This window comes from Habropoda laboriosa, unplaced genomic scaffold (assembly GCF_001263275.1).
Source record: "Habropoda laboriosa isolate 0110345459 unplaced genomic scaffold, ASM126327v1 scaffold346, whole genome shotgun sequence".
Taxonomy (NCBI): Eukaryota; Metazoa; Arthropoda; class Insecta; order Hymenoptera; family Apidae; genus Habropoda; species Habropoda laboriosa.
In genome coordinates, this window is record NW_017100529.1 from 629,943 (window position 1) to 645,338 (window position 15,396).

Consider the following 15,396-nt stretch of genomic DNA (forward strand, 5'->3'; position numbering starts at 1 on the left):
TTTCAGCAGTGAAGGCGAACCTGGTAGTGGACATCGAGCCAAAACGACAGACCGCCGTACGGCTAGGCGAGAGTCTGAACATTTTGTGCAGAGTCGGTAAACCGCTGCTAGTATGCCGCGTCGAGATACCCGGTGAGCAAGGTGGCAGGGTGTTGTCTAAGGAACAACAAGCCGATGATGGTGTCGAGTATTATGGGGAGGGCAAAGAAACGGGTCAGTGCGGAGTTCACATCGCCAAAATCAAGGAGAGCCATGACGGAATTTTCAAGTGTACTCTGACGGCCATTGATGTACGACCAGAGGCACAGGCATCTTTGAAGATCATCGTCGCCAGTATGTGTTACCTGTTCTTCATTTTTCACAAGCAATTTTCCCGCCTTTTGTCAAATTTTGAGAAATTGGTTCAAAATTTTATCAGTTAAAATTTCTCACTGAGAAATTGCCCACTAATTTCGAGTTAACACTTCATCGAAGGAGAAAGATTTTGTATTCGACAATGACCTAATGAACTTTATTACAAATGGAATCTGTTTTCGTTGTGTCTTGACCATAAAAGGAGAAGTTCCTACAAGAATCAGTTCCACCATAGAGAATAACAAAAAGATTCTGTCAACGGTACACATCGGTGCAAGTATAAAATGTTAGTTTATAATTACACCTGTACACCTGTAATTAATTGTCGACGTTTTTACGCGTGGTCCCCGAAATTAATGAGAAAATCGGTGGAACTTCGTGACATTAGTTGCCCCGGGGGAAAAGTATTCTCTCCTGTACACGCGGGAAAAAATATTACCGAGTAGAATCTACGTGTAGGAGAGAATTCGAGAGCTAATTAATCTTCGTTAAGAGAATTGCTTACGGAAAGAGAAATAAAAGAGGGAGAGAGGGAGCGAAAAGGAAATTACTGTTTTCAGATAAAGTCGATAAAGATAAATGACGAGAAACCGGGGGCCATGATCGAGAACCGAAGATGTTTCAAACCTGAATTTAAATAAGCACGTTTCACTCGTCAAACGAAATAATGTTAATGATCCAGTGACGTTTCGGGGCCAATTTTAAAAGCTCTCTCTCTCTCTCTCCGGTAGAAAATTCGACGTGAAATTAAACGTTCTTGAACGATAAGATAAAATTAATGCTCGTAACTGGATTTTTCCCCCAGAACCACCGAATAATCCCGAGCTTCAGACCAGCCATGGCTCCTACGGCAGAAGCATATACAGACAAGGAGAAAAACTGGAAGTGAGTTGCAGCGCACCAGCCGGACGACCAGCAGCGAACGTTTCTTTGTTCCTTGGTAATTAATTGCGGAATAATGATTTTTCTTAATTAACCTTTTTTCTCGACAACTCGGTGACCGTGATTATACATGGATTCTTCTACCCTTGCAACAATTAGACGACGAACCTATTGGTAACGAGGAGAGACCAACGATTTACGACTCGAACGTGGACGATAAATCAGTGGCTGTGCAAAATGCATCGCGCAGCTTGGACTGGACCGACAATGGCAAGGTTCTTCGATGCGTTGCCACTCACATCGCCCTCGACAAGCCTAAGGAAACCACTATGCAACTGCAAGTCTACTGTGAGTACTCGATTTTTCAAGTGAAATAATTTAGAGAAATTTCGAACAGAAAAATTCAGAATTTTTCTTTAATTAAGATAAGTAAGTTGAAATTTTCTACACACTTCATAAAAGTGTAAAGATTTTTTCAAAATCTCTGAGAAGAAAATTCTAAAAAATTACTTATCTTACAAGATAGTAATTTACTTAAAATAAATTAGAAACTGTAGATAACCACAGCAATTTCAAATGTTTTCACTGTCTTCAGTTTGAAATTTCTACCGCTTGGAGCTGTCAACCTACACTTAATATTCAAATTTTCCGTAAAAATTCGACAAACTGAGGGTAGAATATTTTTCCAGATCCGCCTCAACAGCAGCCAACCATCGAGCGTTTCGGATACGTAATTGGACGCCAGGGTATCGTGAACGTGACCGTTTACGCGAACCCTAGGCCGCGTTTCTTATGGCGGGTGAACGATGAAAAGATCAACGAGGGTCGTCCCGACGAGAGTAACCGACTTGAAACCTCGACCGCTGTCGATCTGGTAAATTAACGAGCTCTTACGCTAACATTCTCAACTAAAATCAACGGTATCAATTTTTACCGCCGTTCATTTCTCAGTAATTACACGAAAAAACGACGTCTAAAAGTAACCGAACGTTGTTACAAAGTCAAGAGGTGTAATTTCGTATAAGATAACAGTAGTAGCTCGAAGAAGTTGTACCTTGAAAAATGTATGAAACGTTCCTCGAAACTTTTCTCCACGCTAACGGATCCGTATTATCGCGATAAATAATATATACATTCTCCCTGCTAGGAAAAGAAAGTCCACTACCGCTATCTTATCGATAAAACGATTGCCCTCTCTCAGTCGACGCGCGACATCAGCCGGACAAGAGAGTATATACACGCCATGAGTATACTAATACCCTCTCTCATAAATATTGAACGTTTTCGGTTGTCGAGATGCTCGAATAATAATTAACGTCGAGTTCTCGTCGAGCAACGAAAGGAAATAATGAAGAGGAGCGTGTAAAAATTAATTGGATAAAAATCACCAGAGTTGAATTTCCAGCCAACAGAGAAGGGTGGGGGAGGGAGGGAGAGACAGAAAACGATGGAATAAATAATGAAACGCCGCGGAGGAGAGTTCGAGCGGGGTGCGGCCGAACGAGTTTTCTCGCGAAAGAACGAGAGCGGAAAGAGCAAACTGGGGGAAAACAGAACGGTAGACGAGGAATCGAGGAGAACGAGAGGAGAGAAGGTAATGGAACAAAGGTTCCACATTCCTGAGCATCGATTTTCACCAGTGCACTTACCGTTTTTCTTCTTTTTTCTTTCTTCTTTTTTTACGCATCTGCGTGACTCTCCAAGTTGCTCGCTGCTAATCAAAGAGATTTAATGAAATTCCGAAAGATTCGGACGCCTATCGATAGGCCGGTGAAATCGCTCGAAATGATTCGACTATCGGTTAGGCGAGAGTGTTGCCTCGTTTGGAGGAAAAACGGGGGAAAGAACGATCGAGCCGTTAAGAGGATAAACTGTTTCTGTGTTTTTCTTCTTGGGAGAATTGAATGGAAAGATGACAGAAAAATTAGTGACGGGAGGAAGAACGAGAAGGTGTGACGACGTTAATCATACTATAAAGAATTGTTTCAGAAAAATTCTGAGTGTGACGGAGAAGTATTAAAACATTTTCCACGTTTCCAAAATTATCGAGTATTTATTTATTTTTTGCATGAAAGTGAAAGGAATTTTCTCCATCAAGCTTTAAGGAGGAAACTAATGAATCAAACCTAGAACACGTAAAATATTTCCTAAATCACGGGAGTACGAAAAATGAAAAAAAAAAAAAAAGGAAGTACGAAGGGAAAAGACACGTGAAACATTTTCGAAATTGTCGAATGGAAGACACAGATCGTACATTTGGTACTTTTCACCAACCTACCCCGTAAAGTTCTTTTCGATGGTCGACATCTGACGGGATTTCATTTTATTCCGGAAACCATCTGAAGCTCTCGAACCTACACCGACGAGAATTACCATAATAACGGTATTTGCAAAAATGCCGAAATTAAATATCCAACGAGGAATCGGCGATATTACGAGGAAATTAAAATTCATACGCACACCCGCGTACTTTAGAACGGCGCTCGAAGTACAGCCGAATATCAATTCGTGAAATTTGTTTCGAGCACCGGTAGAACCAACGATGCTCGCGAAACGACCGGGGATCGAAATTAAACCGTCGTTTAAATGCAAAGAGCCACGTGTCGCGCGATGTCGGGGAACATTTCGGAACAGAGAGTATACAGAGGAGAAGTTCGATTCAAGCGAGAGGTTTCCAGTCTCTAAACCCCCGGCGTCATTGCAGAAGAAAGCAATAAAGGGCCCATTCGAAACCGCTTGTTGGCCGTTGCGTGAATGCCTCTCAAAAAGTCAGGATTGTCGGTTGACAACTACTAGTCGAATAGCCTTCCACCAATGCGAATCAGTTTTCACTGGAAACACAATTACGCGAGAGTTGCCTTTTCTTTGTGGAAAAAACGTGTACCGGTCAGCCCGATCGAGAACGCGTCGACAATTTCCATTCCCGGCTGTGCTGCCCCGCGTCGAAAAATCCCGCGCTGCTGTTTTCGCGGAGAAATTTATGGAAAAATTCTGTGGAAAATTTGAAAGGAAGGATTCGTTTAAAAAAAAAAAAAAACATTTCTTTCACCGTGATTGAAAGTGACTGTTGCGATCGTTTTTTAACCCTTTCGTTAGCAAAGGTGACTATAATCAGCCAACATCGAGCGTTTGCTGTATCTTAAAGGTGACTTGAACGATGAGACTGTGTTATTACACAATTTTTAAATTTGATTTAAGTTACATACTACCTTGGAATAACTTGAATAACTACCAATAAAAATGATTAACACTGCCGTAACGAAAGGGTTAAGAAGTGTGACGAAAATTTGTTCATTTTACGTCCTGATGGTTATTTGTATTTCTTTACTAATTAATTACCCTAATGATTAGAATAACGCAAAGGTGTAGTGACACAGAGGTATCTGTTATTACAGGGAAGAGGAGCGTGGAGTGTGATCCTGACGATCGACAGCGTTCAGAAATCCGACACGGAGAAGGTGTACATCCTGGAAGCCCGTAACGACGAGGGAGCTAACGAATACCGTATCATTTTGTCGACATCCACAGAACCCGCAGGTAAACCTGTTGAGACGCTCACGACTCGATTATCCTATTTCACTTGATAAACACACACTGTGCACTAGAGTAGAGTGCGAGACACGGCAAATTGTTTTGATCGCAATGAAAATTTAAAATCTGAAAGGCTATTGTGTTCTTCGAGGAACAGGAGCAAAATAAGAAATTTGGAAAAAAAGAAAAGAAACAGAAACTTGAAAGAAGTATGTATGTACCGTAATTAAGGGTTGAAAGTATGAGAGAAAAAGTTGACAATAAAAATGATTTTAAATTGGTTGGTAGCTGTCGATCACGCTGTTATAGTTCTCACGTTTCGTGTTCGTCACACAGCATATACGTATATCATCCGATCGAGCATACTCACTCCGCTGTCTATCGGTTCACGTCACGTTCGTTGTCACTTTCACGGTACTCTATACCAATTACGCCGAATACACGAATTAGACTATATTTTTTCTACAATCGCGTGTACACGTATGTATGTATGCGCCTATATGTCTCTAACCATATCGATCCTTCACCGCATGCTTTCACGCAGGGTCGTTCGGTCACATCTATGGTAAGCTCTTCGAACACATGCACGCACTAGGTAATGTCATTTTTTCAAATTATTATACGTAAGTAGTCGACGTGTAGTTGTCGAGACGCGGGGAGTTCCATCGAGAATAAAACTGTTCGCCAAACTTTTTCCCCGTTACACTGTCATTTCTATTTGTCCTTCCGCGATACCTGTCGTCTGTGTGTGCAGCGATCTGTTTCACAGGTAGAAAAGGTAGAAAAAATGAGAAATACAGAAAAACGATATTGATACTATCCGGACGATTTGGATTTGTTTAAAAACATCGAAGCGATATCCTTGGACTTTTTGAATCACCGAAAAAGCTCTATTATATTTGTTCGAGATGTACTAGCTTCTATGTTTGTTTAAAGCGTTCGAGGGAAGATCGTGTAAACTGTGCAGCTAGCCGGACACATTTTTCGTTCCGCTTTTTCAAACACTCATCAATTTGCTTGAAAGTCGCGCTTGATAGAGGGATTTTCAGGGAGAGATGGAATGAACGTGAATGGAACTCCGCGCGGCCAATGCGACACGCGTATATGTAACGTGTTACGTTTGTTATTGATATCATTGCAAACATGAATGGCAGATCTGTATTTTTTTCAAATAAACGTGATTAAATTTCTGCGCGATCGCCTTTCACTGTATCAATCGACGCTTTTTCCTTTTTTTTTTTTTCGTTTTTCTCTCTCTTCTCGATATTGAACACAGATTTCGTGCCACCGATTTCTTTGCACAATTTTTGCATCAGATCTATTAACTGTGTAAGCTCATTTTTCTAAATGTGAAAAGCTTCGAGTGCTTGTTACACATTATTGTTAGACGTACGTTTTTTTATCGTTACATCGCTTCGTACATCGATCGTATGCACAAAGTGTTTCTGAAATCGCGATACAATCGAAAAGTATATGATTCTTTGGGTAAAAGTGTCACCTTATTTCCGGTTGTACCGATAATTTCTCGAACAGCTTCTGTACACGAATATCAAACACGTTTTCAAGCATAAACGTACAAGACACAGCGACACTTTGCTTCACGAAAACATTCGAAATTCATCATGATCGTGTCTTGGAAATGTTAAAGCTTCGTTGAGGCTGGCTTCTCTTAGTTCTCGAAACTGTAGAAACGTTAATGCATTTTATATATGAATTTGTAAAACTGGCGCATGATTTCTAATTCAATTTTTCATCGATTTATTTTTATATACATACGTAAATTTATTTTACATATATCACATTCAGGAGAAAATTTACGAATAGACAAAGTTACGCGCGGAATTTTTTTTTTTTTTTATATGAAACTATAGTTAATAAAGTGATTTCTAGTTAAGATTAGTGTATCTGTTTTATCGATCGAGGAAAATAGTATATAAAGCTTGATCGTATATTTTTACAAAATTTCAGGCGTCGATTTAGATGCTGGTTCTATCATTGGAATCGTCGTCGGAGGCCTGGTGCTAATTCTCCTCGTTTTCATACTAATTTTTGCCCGTGCGACCGGACGCTGGTGCTTCGCAGGTGAGTATCCATCTCTTTTGTTTTTGTTTTGTTTTTCCAACCATTCACGTAAAATATTGTTTCCGTACCACGCGTCTCCCCATCCCTTTTGGCGATTTTTCGTGTACTTTTGTCGGTAATACGATAAACGATAAATCAGAAGAAAAATCGAGCGATGCGTAGACTTCATTGATAAAAGTAGCAAGTTGAATCTCTGTTTTTCTCGTTTTTTTTTTCTTTGGTTTTTAAACTTACAGAGAAAACTAGCCACTTAGAGAAAAATGTAGATTAACACAACGCGCGATCGGAATGTTTTTGTATCAAATGATAGGATGTTAATTTAATCATTTTAGCTATAGCTACTGTCTCAGTGTGTTAATTATTTACCGAGTCAATTTTTTTAAGCTCTGCTCTGTGTAACTTCTTTTGTCACTATGTTTCATTTGATTAAGATTGTATATAGGGTTGAATTGAGTAAGAAAGTATGTAGAATTGGAGAAAAGAAAAAAAAATACTTAATTTACAAGACATGAAAAGAAAATATTCCTTGATGGAATTGAGATTTAAATTAGACAATAGGTTGTGCGATCTCTCGAAAATGTACAACACCACTATAAATAATTAAATGTCTCTTATTTTTATATCTCTATATTTGTATGTATACAAATGTCTTGTGTGTTGTGCCGCTACCGATAGGACAGCATGCAAGTCGGGCCAAGTAAAGAATAAGGAGAAACAGCAACAATTACCTTGCGATTCCGTACTCTAGGCATGACACTGTCCAGGGGTAAGTCACCTCAGGCAGCAAAACAAACCCCTCTGCAAAAGTATTGCTCGTTCCTCGTTCATCATCAGCTCGTCTGCTCGTCATTTTTCTCCATTTTTTGCGCCAGACCATTTTTAATCAGACTCTCCCTCCACTTGACACACTCTCTCTCTCTAATCACGTTGTTGTTGTCGTCCCTGATCTCGACTAATCGACGAGAAAAACACTTGATCGCTGCACCAGATTCCGATGTGTCGCTTGAACCGTAGAAACGAATGATACCGTAATTTTAGAATTTCTTGTCTTGTTTCCTTTTTAATTGTTAAGTAGCCTACCTTCGATTTGAACGTAGTATCAACGTGACATGCGCGAGATTTAAGGAGATTTATGTATTGGGAATATACGAAAATTTGAAAGTTCGAAAGATTGAAAATTCGAAAGTATGAAAATTCGAAAGTTCGAGAATTTGAAACTTTGAAAATGAGAAACTCTGGGAATTTGAAAAGTTGAAAGTTTGAAAATTCGAAAATTTATAAACTAAAATGGAAAGAGATTTGAACCTTCAAGATTTTATGTTCACTTCTGCTGCTACTACCACTAAAGGAAATATCCCATTTAAATCTCTAAATTCAGAATCCTTAAATCGAGCAATAAATTAGCAACATGAAAGTTACTCGAACTACCGTGGACAAAAGCAACATCTCTTTCAATGCATAAAGTTCTTTCGAGGCGGAAATAAATTGTGGCGGTCATCGATTTTCACGATTCTATCAGTCTCCCGTTCATTTTTAATTCCGTTCGAACCAGCGTGTCACGGGCAAAAAATCTCACCGATAGTATATAGAAGAGAATAAACACGGCTGAACTTCGATCATTTATGCCAGGAATCGAAGGTATAATCGAGGCTCGTATCACGAATGGACAAATTAAAATTTCATTGTTCGGAACGATCAATTTATCGGTTTGCGGTTCGGCAAATGTATTTCTGACAAAAATACCATTTTCTAAAATTCGCCGGTACTAGTAAATCGATCGCGTACCAACAACAGCATTCGATCAAATAAATTCTATCTGCAGCAGATTCTGCTACAATTAGACACCCTTCGATAATTTCAAAATACCATTTTCAGAGATTTATTTACCATACATAGAAAATACATTTTGTTTATTTTATCCTACAATATTTCTGTCTGTATTCCGAACGAAAAATCAACGCAGACTTCACTGCATATCTCGATTAAACATTGAATGAAAAAGCGTTATTTAAAGCGATAAAAATGCTTTAAGAAATGATCGAAAATTTAAAGTATCATTGTCGAATTAGCCACCTTCAATTATCAACGTACATACTTCGATCATTCGTGCATGCACGTTGTGCTTACGAGTTAAATCGCATGTACTAATTACGACGCCTAATTTACGCTCTGTTCACTATTAATCGCGCAGTGTTTTTCAAAGACCATTTCGAACAAAAGTCACAGAATTATTTCAACGTTGGTATCAAAACCAAAGAAACAATATTCGACCCAGCTGAATGAAACAAGCACGTGGAAAAAAACTGAAAAATATACATTCTTATTGAACCTGGTGAATTGAAGTAGAACAAAATCGCTCAGTCGCGATTGAACGCGAACTTTGCGAACGCGGAAGCTGTTTGGAAAACACTGAGTCAGAGCACAATTGTCTGTTGCGCCATGTTGTTCAAGAAATCCCCGACGAGATTCCACTAAATTCATGCCCCACAGGGCCGAATGAGAAAGAACGGAGTTTCCTTTGCGACAAGCAACGACAAAACAATCGGCGAAGGCAAGTGTGGTGACATTTGTTCCAGCTAAAATCAGACCAAGGACCTTTATTCCATCGATGTTACAATCTTTCTCTATTTTTGTTTTTTATTTCTACTCGATTTTTCGCCACGACTATACTTTTCCTGGCCGAATTAATCCAAGACCCGGAAAACTAACGTGCAACATTGTCCCTAGATTATTTATTCGTACAAGCATGCTCGTAACAGCTACCTCTAATTTTTTCGAAATACATCCACCCTTCCAAACACAACTCAACACGAATTTCTTTTCTTTCTTTTCTTCCGCCCCTCTCTCAAAGAACACGTGTCTCTTCTTTTTTTTGGTTTTTTTTTTAATGTGTTACCTTAATTAATTAGCTGATTACGTGTTTGAAAGTTTCTTGCCACGATCACGTTTTATTCACATTTACCTCTTTGCTTGGATTGGAACATATACATTTAGTGTGATGACCTGCCTGTGAATGTTTATGATTATTAACCGCTCTAACGATCGATTAACCCGCGCTCGAGAGCAAACGCACGAGCGAGGCGGCAGAAACATCTCGGCGAGTAACGGGGACAATTCGATTTTCCACCTGAATAAAATATCCACGTGCTGAAATTACCTTCGATATCCTTTCACTGATAACACGACAGATACGTAGAAATGTTGCCACTTCTCGGAGGTACGTATGACAAACCTCTCGAGATACACGCTTCACCAAATTATCGAACCTTTAAATCGAATCCCATTAGCGAGAAAGTAGGGATAACGTGAAATCTAGCTCGCGCGTTTGCAATGCCCCGAGAGAGCTAGAACGAAAGCTCGGCACGACGAGAATCGATCGAAAATTAGAGTGTAGAAAGTGACGCGAAAATGACCGCGACGACAGAGAGACATTAGAGAGAAAGAAAATTGTTTTTTCCGGAAAAAAAATATTTCCCCCTAACAGAAAATGTAAAAAAAAAAAAAAAAAAAAAAAAAAAAAAACTGAAAAAAAAAAGAACAGATCCACACACGCACTTTTGCCTTGACCGATCGTGGCGTTGCTTGTTGCAGCGAGGCGTCGGGGCGACGAGGAAGCTGCGAGCGGTGTCGGCGCCGGAAGCGAGGCGCACATCACACCCGGGGACGAGGACGAAGAGGATCACGAGGACCCGCGTATCATCGACGAGAAAATACCGCAGGGTGGCCAGGAGAATCCGATACACGCGAGCACGGAATACGTGAACGGGCGCACGGACGTGAAGGAGCCGAAGAAGGACGAGAAGACGGACACGCCTGTCTAAAGACAGATCACCTGTTCGACGGTCGTTCCTTCTTCAGCCGCGGAAATAAGCTGTCACCTATACGTTTCCGTTCTACCACCGCCCTTTGCACTGATAGTTCATCGTGTCAGACTAGACTTTTTCGGACACTCTCTTCTGTAATACTTCGACGCGCTGTATTCTGGAGGTAGTTGGATCGATCGTATATCGAAATTTCACACGATTTGCGTCGAATTTACTTGAGAAATTAGCGAGTGAAAAAATTTGAATGAAAATTGTATCGATTGGCCAGCAATGTATGAGATATACCGCGGACTCGAATAGCCGACTGTTGGTCGTTTATTCCAGAGATAATAGAATATTTAATCGAGGTTCAGATTCGATCCAACTTACTTCGGTGACAAGGACATCACGGTACACGTCAAATCGTTCTGTAACCTATTTTCGAAGCCTGATTGCTTTACGTTAACGACAAGTGTTCTAAAGTTAAAACGTAAGTCGTGTCATTTCTCGTCCTCGGTTTTATTCGTGGCACGTTCGTCTCGCGACACGTGTGAAAAGTGCAAAGGGTCTGTGAAAGGTTAGCAACAGCGAGGCTCACGTGTCCTTGCCTTCATCTCGTACACGTGTACCTCTCTACGCTCTCGCCAGGAATCTCACTTTAGTTTATTAAGATCAATTTTTCTTTCTTTTTTTTTTTCACACGATTATTTATTCCACGTGTGAGACACACGTGTAGTACTAGTATTTCTCCGACGAAGCTCGATTGATCGCGTGAAAAAAAGAATATATATATACATATAGATATATACGAAGAAATTTGATCCGCTTATTTCGTTTCACTTATCTTATTCTTATACAGGAAAAAGTCTCTTCGATGGCAGCTGTTCGGTAGCCGGAAAGCACGACCGTTCGTGTTTAAGTCGCGTGAACACGATTCTCCGTTCGTCGACGATCGGGAACGAGATCCCTCGATGCCTCGATACACATTTCGGTCCCCCTGTTCGCCGTGTAACTTTTGTAAATAGGATTTCGACCGCGACCCATCGTCGTACAATCGGCGATTTCGCCGCCCTTTCTTTCTTCTCGCGGACATCATAATACCGGGTATAAACACACTCGCTTCGATACAGATATTCACGCACGTCGCCGTCGCGTGCGCGATCTTTACCTTCTCGAGGACCGATTTTACAACAATCGGAACTTTAATAACTTCGATGGTGTCTGTCGATGGTATTGACTCTTTAGCTACGAAGAATTTAACCCTTTCGCTGCGGCGAAGTGAACGCAGAACGAAACTTCGCTGGCCACGGTAGGAAATATATAAAAATTGTCGAAAGACAAAATTGAACGAACGAAAGAATTACGTTTCGATAAAGTGTAATAATTGCAAAACCAATCTGTAGATGTTTGAATAACGAGAATAAATTCTGAATGCCTGAAAGCGTCTAGAGCAGCGAAAGGGTTAAATAAAATATCAAATCTGTTCAAAAATCTGAACTTTCACTTGTGAAATTTAACCTAGATTTTTATTTACTTATATTCATTTACATTAACGATCTATTCTCGAAAATACTATGTTATTGTAATTAAAGTGGCTTGGACAGTTTGTTCGAACGAGACCACAGCTAAAGATTCAAGAAAGATCGACGGAGTAATTGATCTGTCGTCCTCGAAAAGTTGAAGGATCGGGAATATCGTTAAGGTATCGTCGTTAGGTAACGCGCGTTTGCGAGCTGTCCTAAAATTCTGCCGTTCTACTCTAAACGGATCGGCGGAATCGAGTTTCCCGCGTTAAGGGAACAACGCCGATCCTGAGTACCGAGCTCGAATGAGAGAGAGAGAGACTATCGTTGCGGTTGTCGCCTCGCTCTGACGCGAACGAAACGTGTCATACTCGAACTCGCGACGTCTAGTTATTATTAAAACGAAGTAATTAAGTGTGTACGAAAACTCATACAGAGAGAGAGAGAGAGAGAGAAAGAGAGAGAGAGAGAGAGAGAGAGAGAAGACAAGCGTTTCTCGATTAGTGGAAAACTCTCACGCTAGCGCGAACAAATCAAATTTTGTAATCGATGTTTTTTCTAAAGGACGCATCAACGTTGAAGAAGAAGAAGAAAAAAATAAAATAAAAATAACGAGGGGAATGGGGGAGGATAAAATAATATCTAGAGCAAAAATGTCATAGGATGAATTGCGCGTGCACGATGAACACGCGTTTCCGCGAGTTTCGTAATTCGCGACTTGCGTTCCGGCGAGAACACCTATCGATCCTTTTAATTACCGAAAAAAATTTTTGCAAATCTGCTCGCATTTTTGTAACTCGAGAGAGAAGAAAAAACCGCTTAACGTGCACGCGTAAGGATGTCTATTAAAAAAAAAAAAAGAAAATAAAAATATCACGCCGTTTACCACGTTCGAAGACAAAACGAACACATTCCACGATGTAGCTTTCGTTCGTAGACATAAAACAACCCTTTCTTTTTATCCGGACACACACACGCGTGCTGACTGAGACACGTGATCGTATCTCGCGTTTTATACTTTTCAACTCTTTTTTTTTTTCTGTAATTTAGACGACTCTTCAGGACAGTATTATTTGTACATTTGAAACGGGATTCAGCCGGCCTATGAAAACCGACCGCCTGTCTCTTTCTACTTCGATTTTTTCGGGAATAAGAGGCGCCGTATCGCACGCGAACTATTTTTTTTTTTTTTCTTTCCTTTTACGTGTAACACGCGGTATCAATCTTGCACGCTCAATCGAAGACTCAACGACTATTCTCGAAGCGAACGATCTTTGTAATACTCTTATAATACTCGAACATGCCGCGACTCAGTGACTCGAAAATGGTCATCGACGTTTTCGAAACACACTATTTTTCCATTCGATCGATCGTTAACCCTTCTAAACGTGTCGTTCTTTTTTCACCATTCCGTACCGGATGCTTTTTCTATTCACGATTTTACAACACGAGTTTACTCGAGTAATATGTATCCTTTGGAAACAGCACAAATACACGTTTTGTAAGAAGTTTGTATGAAAAGAACGCGTATAAAAATTGCGAAATACATGGAAGAAACTTGAAATATAATTCGAAGGGTTAACGCGAACAGGGTGAATCAAATGGAAATCCACGAACATTCTCACTCGAAATCAGAACTGCATCCATCCAACGCGATAAACGCATCTTCGTATCGTCGAGATCGCGACAAAAGACTGGAATCATTCCACGAACCTATCGAACACACTTTTCTATAATGCAATTTTTTAAAACGAATTTTATATCCCTCGGTGTGAACTGTCGCGGTGAATTCGTCGTGAAACACACGCGCGCGCGACGTTTGATTTTTTAAAACAGACTTTTGATACCGATGCTTTAATTCGTAACGATCGATACGAATCGTCCCGTCAGTGGATGCAGTCGCAACGATTATAAAGAAAACGAAAAATAAAGAAATACAAAAAAAAGAAAAAAAAGAAAAATGGGAGAGAAATACACGTTCGATACGCTGTGAAATCAGGTGTGTTCATTAGCATGAGCAGCATTTCTCTAGAAGGCGAAGTCCTCGTTGTTTCCCTTTCGTTCGCAACAGAAAACAACGTTTGCATGTGTTTTTTCGCTTTAACGACATTTTAACGAGATTACAAGGGACACAGTCCGTTCTTTTTCCTCCCTATCTCGACGTTCATCGTCCCGACCTCTATATTCGATCGATAATCCTGCTTTTTTTTCGTTCGACAAACGACAGACACACACACAGAGATACTTTAGACAAGCTGGATGATTTAATGACTTCGCACCTTGCGTCTGCTCGCGGAAAACTAGTCGAACGGGGTAAAGGGGTGACGAATAAGAAAGAAAAAGTGTCAGACGAGGAACAGTAATTCGACGCGGAATATTCATCGCGCTTGGAATCGTTAAATTGACGTGAAAACTAACATGACGAAGATCAGATTCGCGTAATCAGACGCAAGTTGAACGTCGAATGAATTATCGATCAGAAATTGTCCTCGCGGTTACGTCGTGTTCTATATCTGTGTGTGTGTGTAAAACCTGTCTCGTTTGACCGTGGAAAGATAAAGAAGAAAATGAAACGACAATGGAAGGACTGTAGTAGGGGGGTGTGTGTATAATAACACGAAAGATGAGACTAACCGCGATCCCGGAACAATATACTTTCTCGACTAGTGAGTTTCGTGTGAGTTTGTTATATCATTCCCGTCGACAATAAGTGTTCTTTGTACTTTTGTACGGATATAATCTCTTTGCTTAGCTCAGTCATCGTTGAAAAGACGCGCGCGCGAAACAAACGACAGAGAGGATTATGGAAAAGTTCTAATTATTACACTCACACGCGTACATATAAATATATATATATATATATATTATACAAACACACAGAGAGGAGAGAAGGAACAAAACGAAGTTAACGAACGTAGGTGTCCACGGCGTCGTACAGATGAATTATTGAGAGAGAAAAAGGGGGAAAAAATGGAAGGGACGATAGAGAAAAGGAAGAAAGATGAGGAAGGGTGAGAAGAAGCGAGAGAGAATCGAACCCTGTATCTGTCACTCGTTGACGAAACATTTCCGAATTCTGCACATACACTCCTTCACTTTTTCCATATTGCGATCGTGTTTTCACTTACAAAGAGGGATCGTCTTGTCCAACGAGTTCGTTCTCGTTTTTCGTCGTTTTCAAGGAGAATTATAAACGCCAGGCTGATAAAGGGTGGAGAGTA

At 40.3% G+C, this 15,396-nt stretch overlaps 1 protein-coding gene across 1 annotated transcript in view; it reads left to right on the top strand.

Annotated features, from left to right (window-relative positions):
* Nucleotides 1-15,396, top strand: part of LOC108576531 (fasciclin-3) — a 23,294-nt gene that overhangs the window by 806 nt on the left and 7,092 nt on the right. The window contains exons 2-8 of the mRNA XM_017939542.1: nucleotides 7-333; nucleotides 1,160-1,294; nucleotides 1,396-1,584; nucleotides 1,926-2,110; nucleotides 4,632-4,773; nucleotides 5,312-5,362; nucleotides 6,736-6,849. Coding sequence (XP_017795031.1) covers nucleotides 7-333; nucleotides 1,160-1,294; nucleotides 1,396-1,584; nucleotides 1,926-2,110; nucleotides 4,632-4,773; nucleotides 5,312-5,362; nucleotides 6,736-6,849 — 1,143 coding nt within the window. The remainder of the gene's footprint in view (nucleotides 1-6; nucleotides 334-1,159; nucleotides 1,295-1,395; nucleotides 1,585-1,925; nucleotides 2,111-4,631; nucleotides 4,774-5,311; nucleotides 5,363-6,735; nucleotides 6,850-15,396) is intronic.